This window comes from Thyridium curvatum, assembly GCF_004353045.1.
Source record: "Thyridium curvatum strain D216 chromosome Unknown NODE_8_length_716436_cov_74.480370, whole genome shotgun sequence".
Lineage (NCBI taxonomy): Eukaryota > Fungi > Ascomycota > Sordariomycetes > Thyridiales > Thyridiaceae > Thyridium > Thyridium curvatum.
Window position 1 is genome coordinate 46,897 of NW_022156763.1, and position 20,536 is coordinate 67,432.

Here is a 20,536-nt window from a genome sequence, read left to right on the forward strand (position 1 = left end):
CGGCATACCGGTCACTCGTGGCCCGGAAAAGTCCACGCTGGCCGGACTCGTCCTGAATCATCGCTCCTTCGCCGCCTATGCCGAACTTGCGGGCCCGCGCTAGACCGGCCATTTCCACTGGCCCCGGGAACCAATGCAAGGCGCTCAGGCGCAGGTTCTCTCGCGTGAGTTTCTCGAGGGCTAGCGTACCCATAAGGGTTGTAGGATTGCCGCCGTATATGAGCTCGCGCCTGCTGGCCACATTATATCCTTAATTATACTCAGCCCTGTAACTGTGGGAAATGTAGGCATTCGGCACGGGTCCTTTGCCCGGATGCGGTGTGTCTGCGGCGACCGCATAATAAGTGGCAACAACCAACCACCCCACCCCTTAATGAAGGTCACCACTCATTTCATTGGCCATCAGGGCTCAAACCCCGCGTCTTCCAAGTACTTGTTAAAAGTAATTTCTGTTAAACAAATCGCAGTGCTCGGTCAACCGGTCAGGTACAAGCCGAGTGACACCATAAATTAAACACAATTGAATTGAAGAGACATAATGAACAACATTTCCAGGGTTCCAGAGACACTATGAAGGTTCCCAGTGATATGGACATAATTGTTGTCATGGGTTGATCAACTACTCCCGATTGCGAGTGCCTTCAAGCCTGACTACAGCTCTCAATATGGGTCCGAATATCAAAAGTAAAAGGCAGTGTTAAATAATTTTTTTCTAGTCTGACTGCCTATCTGAGACTTCTCTTCTATTTGTAGCTTAATTATATATTTAGAACTCTAATCAATCAACCTCTAAATCGACTACTCATATACCACGCCTCCCCGAGCAATTATCACTGAAGTCTCAATTCATTAAATTTACGTATGATGTTGGGGCTGAGTATGAGCGAGCCCCTCGGTACCTAGTCCGGGTCCGGTACTCGGGTAGACTTGCTGCGCATTACAGGCTGCAGGTATACAAATGGGCTAGTCTCTTACAACTGACTGCTTGGTGTAAATGACGTAGCGTGTAGCGTTCAAGGTGTTTGGGGGGTGGTGTACGGAAGTTGCACATTGTGTGTAACAAACCTGACCTAACTATGCCTGTTTTTTGTAGAAAGGCACATTGGGTACAGATCTGGGTGGTCAGCTTAATGCCCAATCTCCTTAGTTATTTTCACTACAACAATATAAAGACTAGGCATTTCCTCTCGCCGTTTTACTCCGCGACAACGAATATAGTTGTCGGGTTTCAGCGATGCTCCAACAAAACTCTCACGTATATTCGAGCCCCCTTGAAAACTCTACAAATTGTATCCAAGCCACCAAACATGGGCCAAACACACTTCAAAGATGGTTATGCTGTTATTGAGTGGTATTACAACGCTAGCTGGAGCGTTGAAGAACCCATCGCCGCGGGGCGTGACGGCTTCCAACAAAGACTGGAAAATACCGCAACAAAGAACAAAACTGACAGGTATTCATCAACCAATTGGGCAAAGTGTGGGAGGCGCCAGACTGGAGACGAATTTCTCAGCCGCTGGGTTAAGGAGGTGGTGTATCCTGCAGCCGAGCAGCAGGCCCGAAAGTACATCCAGCAACTGAATCAGGAGAACATCGAAAGAAGGGAAAGATGGCTGAAGAAGGATGGCGGAAAACTGGTTGAGCAGGGCCAAAAGCCACCGCCGTTGAGGGTGTATGAAGCTTTCGACGGCAAGATGCTTGTTATGCACAAGCCATATGCTCGTCAAGAGAAACCAGACTTTGGGCTCGAGATCAAATGGGTAAGATAAGCTACACGACTCAGAGGGAAGAAGCTAAATTGGAACCCAGATCTGAAAGAATATGACGTTATCACGGGCCAAGACCTCTCCAGCTCTTATGAATGATCCTGTCATCGACGCACTATACATCCCGCTTCCAAGCGAATTGCACCTGGAGTGGGCTCTCAAGGCTCTCGAACGGGGCAAACACGTGCTGCTTGGGAAGTGGTCGGTGTCCAACGCAGAGGAGGCCGCAGCTCTGTTTCAGTCCTCTCTCCTCCAGTAGTCTTAGGCTTCCGTTCTTCTCGAGGCCTTTCATCATCGCTTCCAGTCTTCCTGGCAGGCTTCTTGTTGCTATGTGATGCAACAAATGTGGAGCACCTGAAAGGGTCATTCGTGATTCCGGCCATATACTTTAGCAAGGACGACATCCGCTCAAGAGACAACCTTGATGGTGGCACCATCAGTATGTCCGGATATCTGGATATGCATGGAATGTAGGGTTTCAGCATGAATTTAGTTGCCAGCCATCGTTGATATTGTAGTGGACCTAGCCTAGGCACGTATAGCACTAGATATCTGAGTTATATTCACTTTACTTATGGAATTCTTAACTTGAGTCTACAATCGTAGTCTCCTCACTATCTGTTTTAAATGCATAAAATGATCCAGCATAGATCCTTCCCTTTCCTAGAAAATGCAGGGAACCTCAACTAGCCGGTGGGTTCCAAGGCGCAATGTGGACGTAAATCTGAGGAAGTCCCAAATTATCCCAGAGCGCAATCTTGTCGATGAACTTGACACCCATCTCGCCTTTGCGCTGGGCAAGCATCCAGCAGATGCCTCGTAGGTTTGGTGTATATAGCATTGAGAAGAACGCCCTGTGTAATGCCGTCTCTTCCTCACCTGCTCGCGGCGGGGTCAGGACAAGACGCTCCCCCCACGATTCCGGTTCATCGACCCCGGCCACCTCGTATGCTTCCTGCATGCACCTCGCCGTATCCCCGTTCCTAATGTTGTGGCGGAAGACGTGCTCGAGGGCGCGCACGGTGCCCCCTGACGACTCGGCGTCGTTTCTATACTCGAGGAAGATCATGTCCGCCCAGTTATAGAAGGCCGGCATGTGAGGGAGATAGACGCTTCTGTCGATGTCGTCTTCCTCAGCCTGTGCCTGGGGGCTGGTGTTGTGGGCTGCGATAATCGCACGCGTCGCGAATGCGTTGTCGTATTCTCCCCACAAGATCTGTGAATCCCAAAAATGTGAGTCTTGACTGATTGAGATCCCTAGTGGAATTACAATACCACATTTCACGCATGCCATGTAGATGTTGGACCCGCGCAAAGTGCGGAGATCAAGGATCTTTCGAGGTCGAGAAGCTTTGGCACCTGCAAGAGTGTGTCACTTGGCACAAATAGAAACTTTGACGCACAGTTGCCCTGCCTTTCCGGGGCTTATATCTCTCTTGACTTCGCCATTTCAACGAGACACCCTTAAAATCTCCAGCCTCAAGGCCAAGGTCCTGGTACGCATCTGCATAGTGTTCGTTGGCGATGGCCGGACTGTAGTCGTCATCGTAGAACCAACCCGACTCGGCTATCGCGGCGAAGTCGTTATTTCTTGAATGTGCCTTTCCTGGATAGGCTCTATCGGCGTCTTCCTGGGTGGATTGCATAAGGCAGTTCATCATGCGGCCTTTCTCGAGAAAGTCGTCGAGACCGAGATCGCGCCTTGCGATTGTCTCATGACGCGAGCCACTCTGTGGTTGTGGCTCGAGTCCATTGAAGATAGGCAACGAACCCCTCACTGCTGCTGGCAACACGGCACAGAGTCCAGCCAAAAGGCTGAATCGCACGAGGAGCACCATTCTTGAGGCCTGTCAAGACCGCAAGTCCTTGAGAGGCCGAAGAGAGAGATGTATCTCGAACAGTAGAGTGCAATGAGTAGGCGGCACGCTCTAGTGGCCTCTCCTGGGAGGTAAATCGTATGGCACAAGTTGGGAAACCATTGCAATATCCACTGCATCATCGGCGTCTAGTATAGGTACAGCTTATCCACACAGAATGTACATGGTGTGTGCGGTGATTGATCATTCTCATGCAGGCGCTGAAGCCAACTCTCATGCAACGGGACGAGTTACATGGTTCCTAATCAGTGAAGAATGTTACTTGGAGAGCCGCGGGCGCCATCGCAGGCCGCATGCACGACCCTTACCATCTTGGCTAAATAGTAAGCGAGCTTTCTATGCAACATATTGAACTTAGAGTGCCTTTGTGCTTGTATGACTGAAAGAAATTGCTGTCAGACTACGCCGCCAACTTGCAGATTGGAAGACCACCCTATGGATTTAATATTCTGTTTGTGAGCTAGGAACGCGGCTGGCGTTGAAGGTCTCGCAAATGATCATCTTCCACACTGGACCATAACAACAGTTGGCAATAGATACTTTGTGTTTTTGTAAGTTCTCTGCAACATATATTGCCCACAGTTACGTCTTACCTTTCTGAAAATGTACTGAAGCCGTTGGGTCTTCTCTTTCTCTAGTTGTCTCTATCATAACTACGCTCTCGCACCACAGTAATTTCAATTATCACACAAACATCGATCATCTTCAGTACCAACCATCCAGCAGCCACAATGCCCCACTATTCCATTGCCCTACTTCCAATCGCAGTCCTCATCACGAGAGCCACAAACATGCCGGCGGTCCGAAGCGCTGAAGTCTGCTACTCAGGCGAGAAGTCCACCCTGCTGTGTTATACAGTCGAGAACGGCGCTACGCCGCAGAAAGTCAAGGTAGCCGACGTTCAGGGGGTGGCCGACTACCTGCGTTCTTACGGGCGCGAGGTCACAGGCGGTCGGTTCTTCACCATGACCGCGGCCGACACACCCGACTGCGCCGAGTGGTCGCTTTTCAGCAACGGGTCGACCCTTGCGGTTGCAAAACATCTCAACGAGAAGATCGACTCGTCTGTCCTGTTCGAGGACATTGCCACCACCATCGACGGTGGGGGCAAAAGCAAGCAAGGCATAATAACCTGCCTCGACAAAGGCGGCTCCCTGGGCGTTTTGGCTAACACCTCGAATCCGGCGTACAATTCACTGGATTACCTAGCATCGGGTGCCGAGCCGGATGGGATCTTGATCAAGATTGTGAGTTCCGGGAATTGAGGAAGTTAATCAAGCATCAGCAGAGGTCAATTATCGGCTGAAAGACTCAGCATGTATCGCTTCACGAGAGCGTCTTAGCTATGGGAGAACTTGAACAATCATATTATCGATTTTACATTCTTTCGGGTGCTGAACATATCATAAGGAGTTACTTTGCGACGCCTGTGATATGAAGTTGCAGTCATTAGTAAACTAGTAAGGTTGTTGCATCGGATCAGATAATACATACAAGTTCTGGGGGGGACTTCCTCTTCTCGTATTTCGGGAGGGGGTCCGGGGATCACGGCGGGTGCAAGTGAAAATGTGATAGATTAATTCCTATCAACAACTAATGAAAGTAACGTAGGAGTTGCATAGACGGTTGGAGTACTACCTAGCTCTCATCATTACCTCAGGAGGAACGGGCGTCTGAATATGTCTTTACTACTCCCCTGTCATGCAGGTACTGACCCATCCTTCAAGTGGGCAATGAGTGGGCCGTCATGTACACCAATTTGCGCGACTATCGCCGTTTTTTTGATATCCCGATGAGCGACCAGGAGTTGGGATCAGTGCACAGTCGACTCATCTTGACCGGTTGGGGTTACACAGGCCACTCACCCGGCGGCTAATGGCCCCGGAGATGCAGCAGCGGGACTGGGCCGGCGTGGGGGCCAAAAAGACGGTGGTAGCAGCCCAGGGCATTCTGGCGAATCAACCGAGGTCCATCCAGTCCTTCGTAATCTCACAACTACAGGAAAGCGGCGTGTATATTAAACTTGATAATTCAAGGATGCTTACCGGGCTTACCTACCGCGAGGTGGCTGATTCACAACGTTGTCAGCCCACCAGCTTGCCAACCGCTCGTGCATGGCTTCCACCTGACTAGGAGACATCACACTTCTGCAGGCAAACTGATCTGAGTACTCTACATTATGAGCCGGCCATTTCCCGTTCAACTTTGGCCAGTCGGCAACCCGTTTCCTTTGTGTCTTGGCGTCCTTTTGCGCCAGGAACCCCAGTGCGGCCATCCGCTTTCTGCACCATAGCGCGAAGCCGAGAGGGAAAAAATCGTGCAGCTCTGCCTGGAAGATGGGACTCCATTCCTCTCGCTTCGTAGGTGAGACCAGCCAGGTCGGATAGATGCCCCAATCAGGTTCAAGGTCGAGCCTGTCTTGCTTAGTATTAAGATACGCAGGCGGCTTCCATTCCTCGTGGTCATCCATAAGTGGGCCCCCCTGGCAGCATGATTGTTGTAATGCTGGCAGTACGTTGATCGCTTCCGATAGGCGCATCACCTGCTCCGGAAGGCATTCTTCCAGGGCGCTGTAGCTCGTCCACTGAGGAACATAGTACTCAGCGGGCGGCTGGAACACTTCGCGGATCGAGGCCTGCCATGCTGTTGTTACGGGGTCTGATGACGGCGGCAGGTAAAGCTTCATGGCTTCTAGGGCATACTCCCATGACACAGCCTCCAGACGCTGTGTCTCTCCCCAAGAAGGCGGGGCTGTTGCGGCAGGAGGGAACGGCACCGGCTCCGACTCTGGCTCTGGTGTGGGCGGGCGAGACGGCGCCCGCTCTCGCCTGGCGGCTTGGACTTGGCGCAAATAGGCCACGTAGTTGAGGGATGGGTCTTTTGGCCGCCGAGGCTGTGATGCCAGCACACGAGCAAGCATGACGTGGAAACAGCGATGTCCAAGCTCGTGGACTCGCTCCGAGAGAGCGATGACCCGGACAAGAACGGCCGAGGGAAGACCAGTGTAACGTGTCAGGGGCCGGTGTCCCACTGTGTCTCGGTGCCTTTCTCGCGCCGGCGGAGCTTCCCTGTGTGGTCCCCAAAGGATGTCTCGGAGATCATCCGGAGCCTCGAAAAGGACGTGATGCCCATCCACGCCCCAGGCCAGTAAGATGACAAGGCGCACTGTCAGCCGAGTGGAGTGCACGAGGTTGGATGAGATGATACTCTCCACGATGTCCGATGTAACGGGAGAATCCTCCTCATGCAGCAGACTGTTCACAGCCGGCGATGCGCGGCGCAGGTTTTGGAGTGAGTGCAGGTTAGGCAGCGACTTGAGGACTTCGCAGAGAATCTCTGGTGGTAGGGCGGCGAAGCGATCCATTTCTTGATACGCTCTCTGAGAGCTGTCTGCTGTAGAAATCGATAAATATGGCGAAGAACAGTTCATGGCGTTTAGGATCTTACCCTCGTTTCTCATTCCAAAATTTAAGCTGTTGCCTGTGAGTCTTCGGCATGTCAGCAATGTGCCACGTGCATAATTTGGCTGTTAAAGCTGTCCTTCTCATTTTATCCGCCGGGTATGCGCGCGGTTGTCATTAGCGGCCCTTTGAGTTGTACAATCCCCGCTAAATATGAAATGTGGCCCTGGGAAGCTTATCACGTTGCCATCGAGGGTGGTCAGCACATTCATTGTCTTGTATAATATCTCTCTAACAGCAATATATCGCCAGGCACAGTCAACTTTAACCTGTCAGACTAGTACACCGAATGAACGAATTTCATCAACACCTGCTTTAGATATAGGCATTGGCACGAAGATCCCGACCTGCGTCTACCGGCTGGTAAATGAATCACCGCTAGAATGCAAGGGGCACACAGGTATCACATCGATGTAGACTCTAAGTCTCCATTAGTGAGCCAGGTGTCTGAGCGGACTGTCACAAGACAGAGTCATAGGACCCTCAGATCGACGCGAAACAGCGTCTTTGATGGGCTGCTCTTTGTGTTAGACGGCAATTGACTGATATGATTATCGCATTACTAGGTAGTTTACAGCAAAGCTTAGCTCTTGCCATTCCCCTCAAGATAGAATCTCCATTTGCTCCTTTTTCAGATGTATCCTCTGCTACCTAGAAGATTTAGTGATCAGTCTTCTGTGTTGGTGTTGTGTCGTTACTAAGCCTATGGGCGTGTGTAAACGTCAAAGCACACAGCATTCTGGGAGGCATCTCGAGTGCTCTGGTGCATCTGTACTTTGGACTGTCGTCCATTCCCCGAAACACGCATACGACAGCGCCGCTGTAGGGCATCATGAAATTCATCATGGGCCACAATCTGTGGTTGATGCTGGTGTCTTTGCCAACAGCAGTCATGGCCGCTTCGCAATACCTCAACGTACCTGATCTGCCACCTTCGTACAACTCGCCTGATCTGCCTCCGGGGAAACCTTTGGTAGGTGATGCTCTCACAATCTGAGCACTTGTGGAACAAGCTATGGGGACTGACAGATTTCCAGGCACCACTGGCCTACATGGTTGACAATGAGGGAAACACTTACCACGCTGCTCCAGATAAAGGGTCTTTAATGGGCCCGATCCTCGACCCAGAGAGTCTAACTAGAGCACACAACAACGAGACAACGCCACCACCGACCCCCGAGTTCATGACGCCTACCAGGAAGCGCGATGGAAACTTTTGGATGGAGACTATCTCTCACGGTCATGTAGGTCTCCTACCTTCCAGCTCTGACCTGCAACCTTGAATGAGCATTGGCTGGCACTGACAGAAGCTTTGAACGCCGCCTCAAAGAGTCCCTTAGCACCGAGCGGGTATCAATTCTTCCGCAACGTTCGCGACTTCGGTGCCAAAGGGGACGGAAAGACTGACGACACAGTTGCTATCAATCAGGCGGTAGCATCTTTCAGCCAGAGTGACCGGACCACCTTACGTTGCGGGCAAGAATGCGGCTCAACTACGATACTCAGCGCATTAGTGTACTTTCCGGTAAGAATCGTTGAACAATAGCCTTTATTAAAAGCACCTAGAAAATATTTAACCAATTTACCTTCACATGTAGAAGGGCGAGTACGTTATCAGCGCACCCATTATGCAATACTATTTTACGCAGTTCGTCGGGGATCCCAACAACAAGCCCACAATCAAGGGCACCAAGGACTTTGTGGGCATTGCATTGATCGACACAGACTACTACATACCTAAGCTGTAGGGAGCCATTTCTCTCCATGCTCTGCGGGAGAGTGAGTCTATGCTGACCTGGGGCAGGTCCGGCCTGGAGTGGTATATCAACCAGAATCAATTCTTCCGACAAATTCGCAACTTCAAGATAGACCTCACAGGAATGCCAGCGGGAAATATCACAGACGGCGAACAGACTTATGCGCCCACTGGTATTCATTGGCAGGTTGCGCAGGCGACCTCGATGCAGAACATCGACTTTGTCATGAGACAAGATGCCAACACCACACAGGTGGGAATTTTCATGGAAAACGGCTCGGGTGGCTTCGTAAGCGACTTGACCTTCACCGGAGGCAGCATTGGTTTCCGTTCTGGCTCCCAACAATACACAGCGCGCAATCTGAGCTTCAAGTCGTGTCAAACCGCCATTTCTATGATCTGGAACTGGGGTTTCACATGGAAGAACCTCAATATCGACTCATGCCATGTCGGAATTGACTGCAGCTTCGTCGGGGGTAAGGACAAACAGGGTACGGGCTCTATGGTGGTTCTCGGTAAGTAGTACTTCAGTTCCTGAGCGCAAGCACTGCTGACAGTGAGATGTGGTTGCTTCTCCTTGTAGACTCCACTTTCAAGGGAGTCCCATACGGGATCACCCTGTCCAAAGGCTTTACCCCCAATCTTGTGTTGGATAACTTACTTGTAGACAACTCTGTAAATGTCGTCGCTTATACTGGCGGTGATACCATCTTTACCGGCTCCTCCGGTCGAGTCTATTTCACGTCATGGGCCATGGGGATGCGCTATACGACCTTGCACGGCAATGGCACAAAGGTGACGGGTCTACTGAATCCAGCACCCAACAAGTCTAAGAATCTCCTCGATGGAACTAGCAACTTCTACACACGTTCTCGACCACAGTATGAGCACGTGGGGAACTTCGTCGTGGCAACAGCCCATGGGATTGCCAACGACGGGACTGGCGACCAGGCGGGAGCTATCAATAGCTTGTTATCTAGTAATGTCGGGACGCCCATCTTCTTCCCCGCCGGCATCTATCAGGTTCAGGACACTGTCAAGGTCCCCGTAAACTCAATTATTGTCGGCGAGGGCTGGTCGCAGATCATGGGAACGGGGCCAAAGTTCCAGGACATGAACAATACCCGTGTGATGGTGCAGTGAGTACTCGATTATCAAGTTCTTTTCCCTTCCATAGTCGTTCTTATCTATAATTCTGAGAAATTGTTGACTAATGTTGATCTTTCATTACGCAGGGTCGGGAACCGAGGCGACGTCGGTAGCATGGAGATATCCGACATGCTCTTCACTGTCAAAGGCCCAACCGCTGGCGCCGTTCTAATGGAATGGAATGTGCGGGAGAAATCGCAGGGTAGTGGTGAGTGGTTGCCGCCTCAAATGACTTTGCCCAGCCCGCCTGATGGCTAAGGAATGCACAATACCCAGCTTGTATGTGGGACTCACACTTCCGAGTCGGTGGTGCGGCGGGCACCAACCTGGGGCTTGAGGACTGCCCCAAAGGAACCTCAATCAATCCAAAGTGTATTGCGGCCAGCATGTTGCTTCACGTCACAGCAACGGCATCAGGCTACTTTGAGAACATCTGGGCCTGGACAGCCGACCAGTAAGTGGTCCGGAACTTCCTGAACGAGAAGATGCCAGTGTTGATAGTTCTCACCTCAATCAGTGACATTGACCAGCCTGTTGATGGTGGCAAACACACGGACACGACATTTACGCAAATCAACATCTACTCGGCTCGCGGCGTTCTAATCGAGTCAGAGGGTCCGTGCTGGTTCTATGGCACGGCGTCGGAGCACAATGTGTTCTACCAGTATCAGTTGCGCAATGCAAAGGACATCTTCTTTGGCCACATGCAGACTGAGACGCCGTACATGCAGCCGACTCCAGGCGCGCTCCAGCCGTTTACACCCAGCAAATCTCTCGGCGACCCGACCTTCCCAGATTGTGCGGATGACGACAAAAGTTGCGAGATGGCATGGGCGCTTCGAGTACTGAGCTCTCTGGACATATTCATCTACAGTGCCGGCCTGTACAGCTTCTTTAGCAGCTATACACAGGACTGCCTAAAGACCGAAACTTGTCAAATGGGGCTTATCGAGACCAGTTACTCCCAGGGGCTGTGGATTTACAACCTCTTCACGATTGGGGCTGTGCAAGCTGTCACGCCTCGAGGTGGGTTGGTCCCTGTGTTGCAGCAGGACACGCAGATGGGCTTTTCAACCGAGATCAGCGCGTGGCTGGCTCTTGCTATCTCTGGTGGCGATCTAGGAGGCGATGGGGGCTCCAGCGGCGGCTCTGGTATTGTCTACATTGACCCCATCATCTGGTTTGAGCCGAGTCCCACTCTGCATTGCTTCGACCCCTGCACCATGGTGCTGCCGCCGTCTACGCTCCCGTCCCCAGTAACGATTGTCATTCCTCCTCAGACCGTGACCGTGACTGTTGGTGGAGGCTCTGTCAAAACTGTCACAGTCACTGTGACGACGAGTAAGTCTTCACGATGCCCATCGACTAGAGCTTGACTCCAGGTTGTGAACTAACAATTCGTCTGCGCTACTAGTCACGACGAGCATTATCAGCTTCTCACCTGTACTCATACCGGACGGGACAACGTCCTCAACCTTTGCCGTTGTTCCGAGCTTCCGCCCGCCACCCGTCACGGTTGGAGGGACCACATACCCTGCGCCACGAGTTCCTTACCCGTTCATTCCGTACTCGGGTATATCAACCGTCACCATGACCAAATCATCATCAAGCACCACAAGTGTCTGGCCATTTCCTGTGCTTCCAACTACGGTTGTGACGTCGGGGTCGATTACCCAAACCTTCACAGAGATACAAATCACCGAGCTGAGTAAGCTTTCACGAACGGTACAGCTCACAACTAGCTGGACTGGGTCGGATTCGAGTACAACAACCACAACACCGGTGTTGATCTGGATCCAGACAGGCGGCTTCGCCTGGTCGCCGATTCCTCTCCCAGGGCCGACGCCATTCCCGCTTCCGCCCCTCCCGGGCCCACCCCCGTTACCAAAGCCCCCATGCTTCAAGCTCTTTGGCATCTTCTCCATCAACTGTCCCCCCAATAAGGGCAATCCTACAACACACTACACTTCGGGCAAACCACAACCGACATGCCATAGCAACTGTGGCACCCTGGACCAGAGCGACGACAACGACTCGACAGAGACGTGTGCCACGGAGACACGCACGCGGTGTGAGAATGGCGGCTGCGTCACTTATGTCGGTTGTGAGTGCCGCACGTCGACAGCCACCGACTACTGGGTCTCGTGCAGCAGTAGGTCGTGCACTACCACAAAATCCGAAGTCATCACGGGCTGTCATGTTTCTGCCACGGCTACTACCACAGGGTCCGGCTACTGCGTTGCGGACTCTGGCGCCGATCCCTCCGACGAACAAGCAGACGACAGTTCGAACAGAGACTCAAATGGCGATCCACCGGCAATCACCCCGGCGCCTCCTTCTGCCGTACAGGGCGGGAACACTGTCACTGCTTCGGGCGGATCTGTCGTGATCGGCGGAAACACCTACCCCATTCCCACCAACGGTTTGCCCACCACCGTCAACCCACCTGGCGGCGGCGGAGCCGTCACCATCTACCCCGGCTACGGCATCACGTCCACCGACAAGCCTACCTCCACAAAGCCCAAGCCAACGAGCACCAGCCCGACCGTCAAGCCGACTCCTTCGCCCTACTACGACTGCGAGGGAGAGACGCTGTGCAGCACCACCAACGTTAAATGGTGCGACGAGGCCGTGAACCGCATGCAGCGCGGCAGCAAGATCTACACGTCGAACCAGGCGGCGCTCGCGCTCGAGGGCAACTGTTGGGCCAACTACGAGCAGTTCGGCTGCAAGGTCACCATCCGCGGCACCCACGACGGCGGCAAGAACTGCCAGATCACGGGTGATGACATGTGGAACTCCTACCAGGACATCCGCAAGGTCGGCGGCTGCAGCAAGTGCGGGTCCAAGCACTTTGGCGACGGCTGCCTTGTCTCCATCGACTACTACTATGGGTGCGACAACCGAGACTCTGGGCCTAACCGGATGAACACGACGCTCCCGATTCGGGAGGTTATCAATGGGACAATTGTGAATGGGAGCTTTGTCGCTGACGAAGATGCGGCAGAAATGGGGGAAGCAAACCTTGCAACGTAATCGCTTCACCTTGAGCTTCGAAACGAGGCAGTGGAAAGTGAACATCGAGTTATCAGCTCCACAACACAGTAGTTGCCTATATACATCTCTCAGACCCAATCTAATTCATCTACCTGTGATCGGCATCCTTTAATAAACAGGACAGGGCCTGGACCTGGTGGTTTGACTTCGCCTTGCTGATCCTTGAAAACAGGGATGATGTTTAGTAGGCAGAAAACAACATGCATCTTGGTCGAGGTGCAGTGACGTACCCAACGGTGCTTCTTCTGATGTTCTGTGAAGGTAACATCACGCCTGGCTACTTGGCGTCATCCTTCTCTGCCCAAAATGATCAAGGGGGCGAAGCTGTTTGCATCCTTGAAGCTGAATAGCGTCAATATCATGAGCATCAAGATGGACTATGATGACGTACAATACGATACCATTGACATGTTTCAAGATGGGAGCTGTCAATGCCCGCTCAACCACACTCATACCTGCCCTGCTGGGCAGGTCATCGACAAGTCATGCACCAACAACATCTTCAACAAGAAAGTCGAGAGCTGGAAGATCTGGCTGAATGGAAAAGGTACCAAGAAGAGGGACGAGAAGGCTGCACAGCCTTTTGAGGCCTAAGCATAAATGGGACCCGCGTGCGAAGGTTATTGGATGGACGAGTTGCGAAAGGAGATGACCAGAAGTCGTGGAGGAACAATCTGGATGTTTGTACTTTCTGGTCATTCTTCCGCCTATTGAATAGTAGTCCAACTCCGGTTTTCTGTACGAGCGGATCCTATTGAGGATGGTTCACTGTAGCGTCAATTGTCAAACATGATTACTTATCATTCTTGCCTTGTTTCTCTACCTTGTCCTCGATATGTCATGCATGTTGCACCAATCACCTAATAAGGCTATGTCAGAAACTCCCGCGAACTCGGGCCTGGGAGCTACCCTAGAGCCGAGGACTCGGGTTTAGAGGATGAACTCGAGGACCGGCGCGCAGAGAATCGCTATGCGTATGGTGTGTCACAGGACTCGGGGGCCAGAGTCTTACCCCAGGTCGTCAAAGTCAGCACTAACTCGTGTTTCATCTGGCAGATCGCTGAGAGCAATGGGGCTAAATTTGGCAATGTGCCCGCTAGACCTTCTTTTTCAGCGAAGCACAGCCGGCGCTTGTCTGCACTGACGACCGCAACCCGGGGACAGTGATTGGGCACAACTGGTAGAGTTGCATCGGTCGTGTCATGAGACGCGAGACGCTAGAAAAGGGGGTCCTGGGGGCTGGATTGAATGGAATAGCATCTTACAACCAACAGACCAATGTGACACAGCAGACAGTCCAAGCGCTGGATTCTTCTGTATCATGCAAAACCACCCTCTGCTCTCTCTGCCTCACTCAGCTCGGCGATATGGCCCATATTGTGAACAGCAGCACCTTTTCCAAGCCCAGTTAGCTTCATGTTCGTGAGGATCAAGGACTGCTAGTTCAAGTCGACTTCAGTCTTTGAAGATGGATGCGCCTCCAGCAGACAAGTTTCTCTATCGTGCATTCACGTCGGGTAAGTATCCCAGGGTGGTCGTTTGGGGACGGGCCATGATCGCTAATAGCTGTTGGAAGTGGCCGCGTTGGGGGATTATTTGTACATCGAAGGGGGCGAGATCAAGATCGCGGGCGACGAGGTGATCTCAAGACCGGGTAAGTCTTCACTCTAGCTCAACGCAGTTCACGCTTTGTGTGGTAACCTCTGCCATCCCGTCAGTCAACTCGACGCTATCTCTCCCCTTGAAATCCTCCTGGAAGACCTCTAGCGCGCCGCTCAATAGCATCAACAAGGGCTCAGCGCCAACCGTCAAGCAGCCCGCACTTTGGCCCAGCCCAGATGGAAAGACCATCTACAGCTGGGGAGGCGAGGGGCCATGGGCAGACGAAGCTGGAGCAAAGAACCGATCATTATGGGCCTTCACGCCCGACTCCTTTGGTGGCGGAACATGGGGTGTGCAGCAGCCTGCCAGCGCGAACAGTTTCGCTGCAATTCACCGCACGGGACGAGCGCTATACACAAGCTGTGGGCAGATAGGATTGTCTGTTAGTGGGTTTGGCGTATCGAACACTGATGAATTTTTTCCGGATCCCCGCAAAGAGATACCGGTGTCGGGGCTGATCACTTATGAGATGGACTCGAGAACATGGTCAAACAAGACTGCCGTCCCCGCTTTGCAGCCCCAGTACGGATGGCTCTGGGGTGCAGGAACATGCATGCCTCCCAGAAACAAGACAGATCATCTCGCCTTCTTCCTCGGCGGAGCAAAGACCTCGTCGACTTCAATAGACTTCCCGAAGCTGGCAGACTTCAGCAACATCACATTTTATGACCCCAAGGCCGACAGGTGGTACTGGCAGACAACGACGGGGACGGTGCCGCGAGGTCGTACCCTGCATTGTGCAGTCGGTGTCTCGGGTAAGAACGATACGCACGAGATCTTCGTCTACGGTGGGACAAATACGGCAGTCAACAGCGTAGACGCGTACAACGACCTCTTCATCTTGACGATACCTGGGTTCCACTGGACTCAGGCGAACGTGATTAGCCCACCGCGCCAGCTACATTCCTGCGCTCATGCCGGGAACAGCCAGATGATTGTAGTAGGAGGCTGGGAGAGCGCGGCATTCAACTGGCCGCCCGGCCCGGATCAGTGGCCACTTGGGATTGGTGTGTTCGACATGAAGCAACTATCTTGGAGAGACTCGTATGATGCGAATGCGGCAGACTATGACACGCCAGATGACATTCAGCGGTGGTATGCGGGAGGGTAAGCGATGATGACCTCATTCCCCTTTCACAACTAGATTTGGGTCGATGCTAACATTGGGACTTCCTCAGAGGGCTAAAGTCGGTGGAATGGAGCTCAAATGCAGTGAAGGGGCTGTTTGTTCAAGGTGAGACCTTCTCGCCCCCTGGACTTTTACAGAGCCATCTCTAACTGGCATTCATGTCCAAGATAATTCAGGCATTCCTAGCAGCTCCAACACCCCAAAAGAACAGAAAAGCTCGTCGACTGGTACCATTGTCGGCGGCACGATCGGCGGTGTAGCTCTGCTGGCCTTGATTGGCCTGTTCTACTTCCTCTGGAAGCGCCGCAAGGCCGCTGCCAAAGCTTCGCCCACCAAAGAAAGGGAGTATGAAAGCCCGCATTATCCAGGCTTAGAACTCCCTGGTGACGAATACTACGCCTCCAAAGAGTATGGAAATGTGTCGAAGACACCGCAAGAGCACGACAGTGCTTGGAACATGGATCGCGGTGCAAAGTACCCGATGCGAGAACCACAGGAGCTGGAAACACAATATCACAGAGCCGAATTAGCCTGACTAACTGAGGTCGGGATGCTAGACCATCTCTGGGGAAGGGTACGGGTCCAATGTAAGAAGGGATGTTTGGGTTGGCTGGGTAGATTCATCTAGAGCTATTTTAGTAATGCTATTGTTCGGCAGGCACTGTCTCTTTCATCGAGTTAAATCTACAATGTCTAGGCTTGAACTTGACACGTCGACCAGAGCAGCGAGCTTTTATTCAACATATGTGTTCCGGCAAAGTTTCACTGTTGAGACCTTGTGGATGCCAAAGCCCCTGGGTTACACCTTTGCAGTATCAACATAATTTGATCCAAGTCATGGTGATAAAATAAACAGCAAAAGCAGGGCACCCGTGCGGTGTAGAATCTTTCATGGAATTGTTTGTTTCTCGTGCTCGCACAGCCCGAGTGAATTAACCCACCCTTCCTTGTAGCTGTTGACCCCCTCCGGGAGAACAAGCGCGGTTGAGCAAGAAAACCAGCTTTCTCGAGACTTGGTCTCGGTCTTCTGGAATTGCAAGAGTAAAACTTTCTCTGCATCATGCTTCAGGCCAATGTGGTGGCTTCCCTGACTCCATGGCTGGGGGTCGGAGCTGACCTTCCAGAAAACGAATCATTTTCAAGTAGCCATTCTTGTGTCTATAGCTGAGCTTCATTGGGAGATCCAAGTTAGCCACCTCTCAACTTGACCCGTGGAATGCGGGACTGTGAAGCCAGAGAGCCGAAACTGTCACGTGCACCAAGACGCTAGATTCTTCCACCAGCGAAGGTGGGTTCATGGTTTCACTCCTCTTCTCAACTAAAAGAGAACAGTTGCACTTAATCTGCAGCGAACCAGAGCGAGACGCGCTGAAACACAGGCCTGCCATGGCTTCCTGGCGTAATGCATCAATCAACGATATCGACGGTATCGCACTTGTCTCCAACGAGATCCACACCGATCTGCCGGAGAGCAAAGACGTGTTCGCGGAACGCATCAGGCTTTTCCCCCAAGGCTGCATGGTCCTCGTCGATGGGCAAAAGGTCTGCGGCTACACAATCTCGCACCCCATCCGCAGCGGCCAGCCGCCCACTCTAGACACTTTACTGGGAGCGATAGATGCCAACGCGGACGCTTACTACATTCACGACGTCGCCGTCTCGAAAAGACTCCGGGGCCAGGGCCACGCAGCCGAGTGCGTAGACAGGCTCCTCAAAGTCGCTCGGCAGTTTCCCGAGACCTGCCTGATTTCCGTCTACGGGACGACGTCATTTTGGGCCCGGTTCGGGTTCGTACCTGGTCCTGTCGGGCCGGCTTTGTCGGAGAAGCTTCGCGGGTATGGAGTGGATGCGAAATACCTCTGTCGAAGAAATGAATGAAATCAAATGAGATTTGTCGGGATGAATATCACTGAGGTTCTCTGCACTAGACCAAGGGAGGGCATACCGCTTTTGGGTGACGATATTGAAGATAGTGGTGTAAGAAGGGATTTCTTGAATGGCAGGCTGGGCCAAAGGTTGAGGGCAGCAATGTGAAATACTAGCTAATTAGATGGAACTGCCCCATGAGTTTGTAAGAAATAAAGTTGGGTCAAACAGTGGTCGTTGCGGCTTTTGCAGCATGGGCTTCAAGCAATGGAAACGAACTACCTCAAGAGCTGCTTCTCGATAATCCTCATCCGACCTCACCCAACTTACATGAGCAATGCTCGTTCAGTCTTCAGATCAGCTGCAGCCATTCTCTTAAGCCTCATTCGTGCCAGCAACCTTCTCCCTATCCATCAAATCAACCAGCAAGCCCTCATTGTAGTTGGTCATCTTGAATTGCCGATGGATGTTCTCCAGGTTCTCATCTTCCAGAGCAATCTCGTCGCCAAAGACCTCGGCTATGTCCTCAAGGGATTTTCCGTTGGTCTGGCACACCAGTCCGTCAGCAATGCCAAGCCGTCAGGGTACCATGCTTCCTGAGCGAACAACATACCTCTGGGAAATAGAAGCCAACAACAAATATCATGACCGTGCTCAGGGCAATAAACACGGTATAGTATTTCCAGCCGATATCTGCAAAAGCGGTCGGGGCGCACTGGAGGAAGATAATGGTAGCCACAAACAAGCCTGTGACCGAGATGCCGAGTCCACGTGCTCGAACCGGATTCGGGAAGATCTCGCTGCCGTAGACATAGCTTGTTGCGTCGTACGACAATCCGAAGCAGAGGATGTGCAGGAATAGGAAGAAGACGGCAGCACCAGCGACACTCCGGCTCCCATTCTTCTGGAAGATGTCCACTGTAATGCACTCGCCGATCAGTGCTACGACAGATCCACCGAGACCGAACACTACGTGGGATCAATTAGTAAATGATGACTTGAAAGTACGACGACTATATGAGGCTTACTCAGGAGCCTGGTGCGGCCGACTCGGTCTACGATAAGAGAGTTGACAAAGTTGGCAAAAGGACAAACACTAATCCATCCGCACTGGATTAGAAGCTGCTGCACAGTATTAAAGCCTAAGCTGGCGTAAAGAGATGGTCCGTAGTCTGTTGAGTGAATCAGCTCAAAGCCCGGAAAAGCACGCAGCGGGATCCCCTTACTGTTTATGACCAATGTCGCTGTGCCCTGGCCCGCGAAAAAGGTGAGCCACCCAATTATGCATCGCTTGCGGAGAGACTTTTGCCGAAAGAAGTCCAATAACGGAACCCGGTTCTTGAGTTCCTGAGAGACCTGGGCTCGAAGAAGGAGGAACTCGTCTTGGAGGACCTTTTGTTGAGTGGGGTTCTTCAGATCGGAATGGATTTTGTTGAACTCAGTTTGGGCCTTGCCGTGGTCGTCTTGCACGAGCACTAGAAAACAATAATCGTTACTGGCATATCTATGTAGTGGGGTTGCACGTAGACTTACGCCAGCGAGGTGATTCGGGGACAAAGAAGACACCCATACAGAGCAGCAAGGGAAAGAGGACCTGGATGGCCAGGGGTCCCCGCCATTGGCTGTAAGTTCCCTGAACGAAGTAGAAGCCGAGACCAACCCAGCTGGCAAGCGTGTAGCCGACGCAGAGCATGACGCCGTGCATTCCTACAAGCAGACCTCTGATGTTGGTCGGCGACACCTCGCTCTGGTAGAGTGGTGTCAGAGTGACTAGTGAGCCTGTAGATAAGGTTAGTACGAGACCGAATCATCACAATGATTAATCCCAGGCGAAGCAGAGAGTGAGCACGATGAGCTTACCGATCCCATAGCCAGACAAGAATCTCGCCACGAGGAACATGCCGATGTGGACGCTACCAGCCTGGAGAGCTCCTCCAACGACACAAAACACACCGCCGACGAAGATCGCCATTCGGCGGCCGAATCTGTCTGGGATCCAAAGCACGGAGATGGCGCCAAACAGGCCACCAGCCTGGAACAGGCCGTTGATCGCCCCGATCAAGGCATTTGCGTTTGAGCGCTTGTCGAGATCAAAGTAGTCAATGAACGTCGGCTGCCCGAGCGTGGTCGCAATGATGCTGCTGCCGTACCCGTAGGTCAAGCTGCCCAGACAGATAAATAATATCAACTGCACGTGGGGTCAGCACTCTCTATGCTGTACGCGTTTCAACTCAAACCGAACCTACACCGAGTTGGAACAAGGTCACCATGTTGCAAGTCTTTCAGATGCTGGCAGAGAAGCTCAACGGGGGCGATCAACGGGGGCGATCAAAGTGGAACAAGGTTTGACTCCCTGTAATGTGCAGAAGATGCGAGATTTCCTGGAGGGAAGAATTCTAGACTAGTCATGAAATAGAGCTACAGAGAGGATTCTGACATTGTGGGGAAGCAAGAGGGGTTTGGAGCAGGGGATCAACTGTCGAGATGATCATGTTCTTTGGGGAGAGACGGGTTTCCGCCGATCGTTCGTTTCTCCGCAAGATGATCAGATAAGATCTAGCGCTAAAGGCACCGGTTCCTGGTGCGCGCATGCTTTCTAGACCGATCTCATCTGCCCTTTTGCTCTGAACAAACTTAACACCAGTGTCGAACCAAGAGACAAAAGTTCAGATGTCTTGCTGTATTCGTACAACGTTTGTCTGTGCTGTCGGTGGATGTTGTCCGACGCTAGATTACTTTGCGGCCGAAGATCGGAAATAAAAGGCCGCAAAAAGCCGGCTAGTCGTGTGGAGATGGCTGCGAAAACTAACCCA

The 20,536-nt window shown here is 52.2% G+C and overlaps 9 protein-coding genes across 9 annotated transcripts; 6 read left to right on the forward strand and 3 right to left on the reverse strand.

Annotated features, from left to right (window-relative positions):
- Window positions 1–1,307: 1,307 nt before the first annotated feature.
- On the forward strand, window positions 1,308–2,025 carry E0L32_001965 (uncharacterized protein; the record flags this gene model as incomplete). Its single annotated transcript, XM_031136102.1, has 2 exons — window positions 1,308–1,760; window positions 1,819–2,025. 2 exons carry the CDS (start codon window positions 1,308–1,310, stop codon window positions 2,023–2,025), a joined length of 660 nt encoding a protein of 219 aa, XP_030989073.1.
- Window positions 2,026–2,448: 423 nt separating this feature from the next.
- E0L32_001966 (uncharacterized protein) lies at window positions 2,449–3,604 on the reverse strand (the record flags this gene model as incomplete). The annotated part of the gene is made up of 3 exons (XM_031136103.1): window positions 2,449–2,982; window positions 3,037–3,125; window positions 3,208–3,604. The coding sequence occupies 3 exons, from the start codon at window positions 3,602–3,604 to the stop codon at window positions 2,449–2,451; spliced, it is 1,020 nt and encodes a 339-aa protein (XP_030989074.1).
- A 770-nt stretch (window positions 3,605–4,374) lies between these two features.
- E0L32_001967 (uncharacterized protein) lies at window positions 4,375–4,908 on the forward strand (the record flags this gene model as incomplete). The annotated part of the gene is made up of 1 exon (XM_031136104.1): window positions 4,375–4,908. The coding sequence occupies one exon, from the start codon at window positions 4,375–4,377 to the stop codon at window positions 4,906–4,908; it is 534 nt and encodes a 177-aa protein (XP_030989075.1).
- Window positions 4,909–5,693: 785 nt separating this feature from the next.
- On the reverse strand, window positions 5,694–7,073 carry E0L32_001968 (uncharacterized protein; the record flags this gene model as incomplete). Its single annotated transcript, XM_031136105.1, has 1 exon — window positions 5,694–7,073. One exon carries the CDS (start codon window positions 7,071–7,073, stop codon window positions 5,694–5,696), a length of 1,380 nt encoding a protein of 459 aa, XP_030989076.1.
- Window positions 7,074–7,948: 875 nt separating this feature from the next.
- E0L32_001969 (uncharacterized protein) lies at window positions 7,949–13,045 on the forward strand (the record flags this gene model as incomplete). The annotated part of the gene is made up of 10 exons (XM_031136106.1): window positions 7,949–8,077; window positions 8,142–8,352; window positions 8,412–8,629; window positions 8,703–8,848; window positions 8,909–9,375; window positions 9,528–9,999; window positions 10,096–10,217; window positions 10,286–10,463; window positions 10,527–11,350; window positions 11,424–13,045. The coding sequence occupies 10 exons, from the start codon at window positions 7,949–7,951 to the stop codon at window positions 13,043–13,045; spliced, it is 4,389 nt and encodes a 1,462-aa protein (XP_030989077.1).
- Window positions 13,046–13,372: 327 nt separating this feature from the next.
- E0L32_001970 (uncharacterized protein) lies at window positions 13,373–13,660 on the forward strand (the record flags this gene model as incomplete). Its single annotated transcript, XM_031136107.1, has 1 exon — window positions 13,373–13,660. One exon carries the CDS (start codon window positions 13,373–13,375, stop codon window positions 13,658–13,660), a length of 288 nt encoding a protein of 95 aa, XP_030989078.1.
- An 874-nt stretch (window positions 13,661–14,534) lies between these two features.
- E0L32_001971 (uncharacterized protein) lies at window positions 14,535–16,392 on the forward strand (the record flags this gene model as incomplete). Its single annotated transcript, XM_031136109.1, has 4 exons — window positions 14,535–14,583; window positions 14,643–14,720; window positions 14,785–15,835; window positions 16,044–16,392. 4 exons carry the CDS (start codon window positions 14,535–14,537, stop codon window positions 16,390–16,392), a joined length of 1,527 nt encoding a protein of 508 aa, XP_030989079.1.
- Window positions 16,393–17,243: 851 nt separating this feature from the next.
- E0L32_001972 (uncharacterized protein) lies at window positions 17,244–17,735 on the forward strand (the record flags this gene model as incomplete). Its single annotated transcript, XM_031136110.1, has 1 exon — window positions 17,244–17,735. One exon carries the CDS (start codon window positions 17,244–17,246, stop codon window positions 17,733–17,735), a length of 492 nt encoding a protein of 163 aa, XP_030989080.1.
- Window positions 17,736–18,098: 363 nt separating this feature from the next.
- E0L32_001973 (uncharacterized protein) lies at window positions 18,099–19,993 on the reverse strand (the record flags this gene model as incomplete). Its single annotated transcript, XM_031136111.1, has 7 exons — window positions 18,099–18,269; window positions 18,337–18,692; window positions 18,752–18,895; window positions 18,950–19,198; window positions 19,257–19,502; window positions 19,584–19,911; window positions 19,970–19,993. 7 exons carry the CDS (start codon window positions 19,991–19,993, stop codon window positions 18,099–18,101), a joined length of 1,518 nt encoding a protein of 505 aa, XP_030989081.1.
- Between the last annotated feature and the right edge of the window lie 543 nt (window positions 19,994–20,536).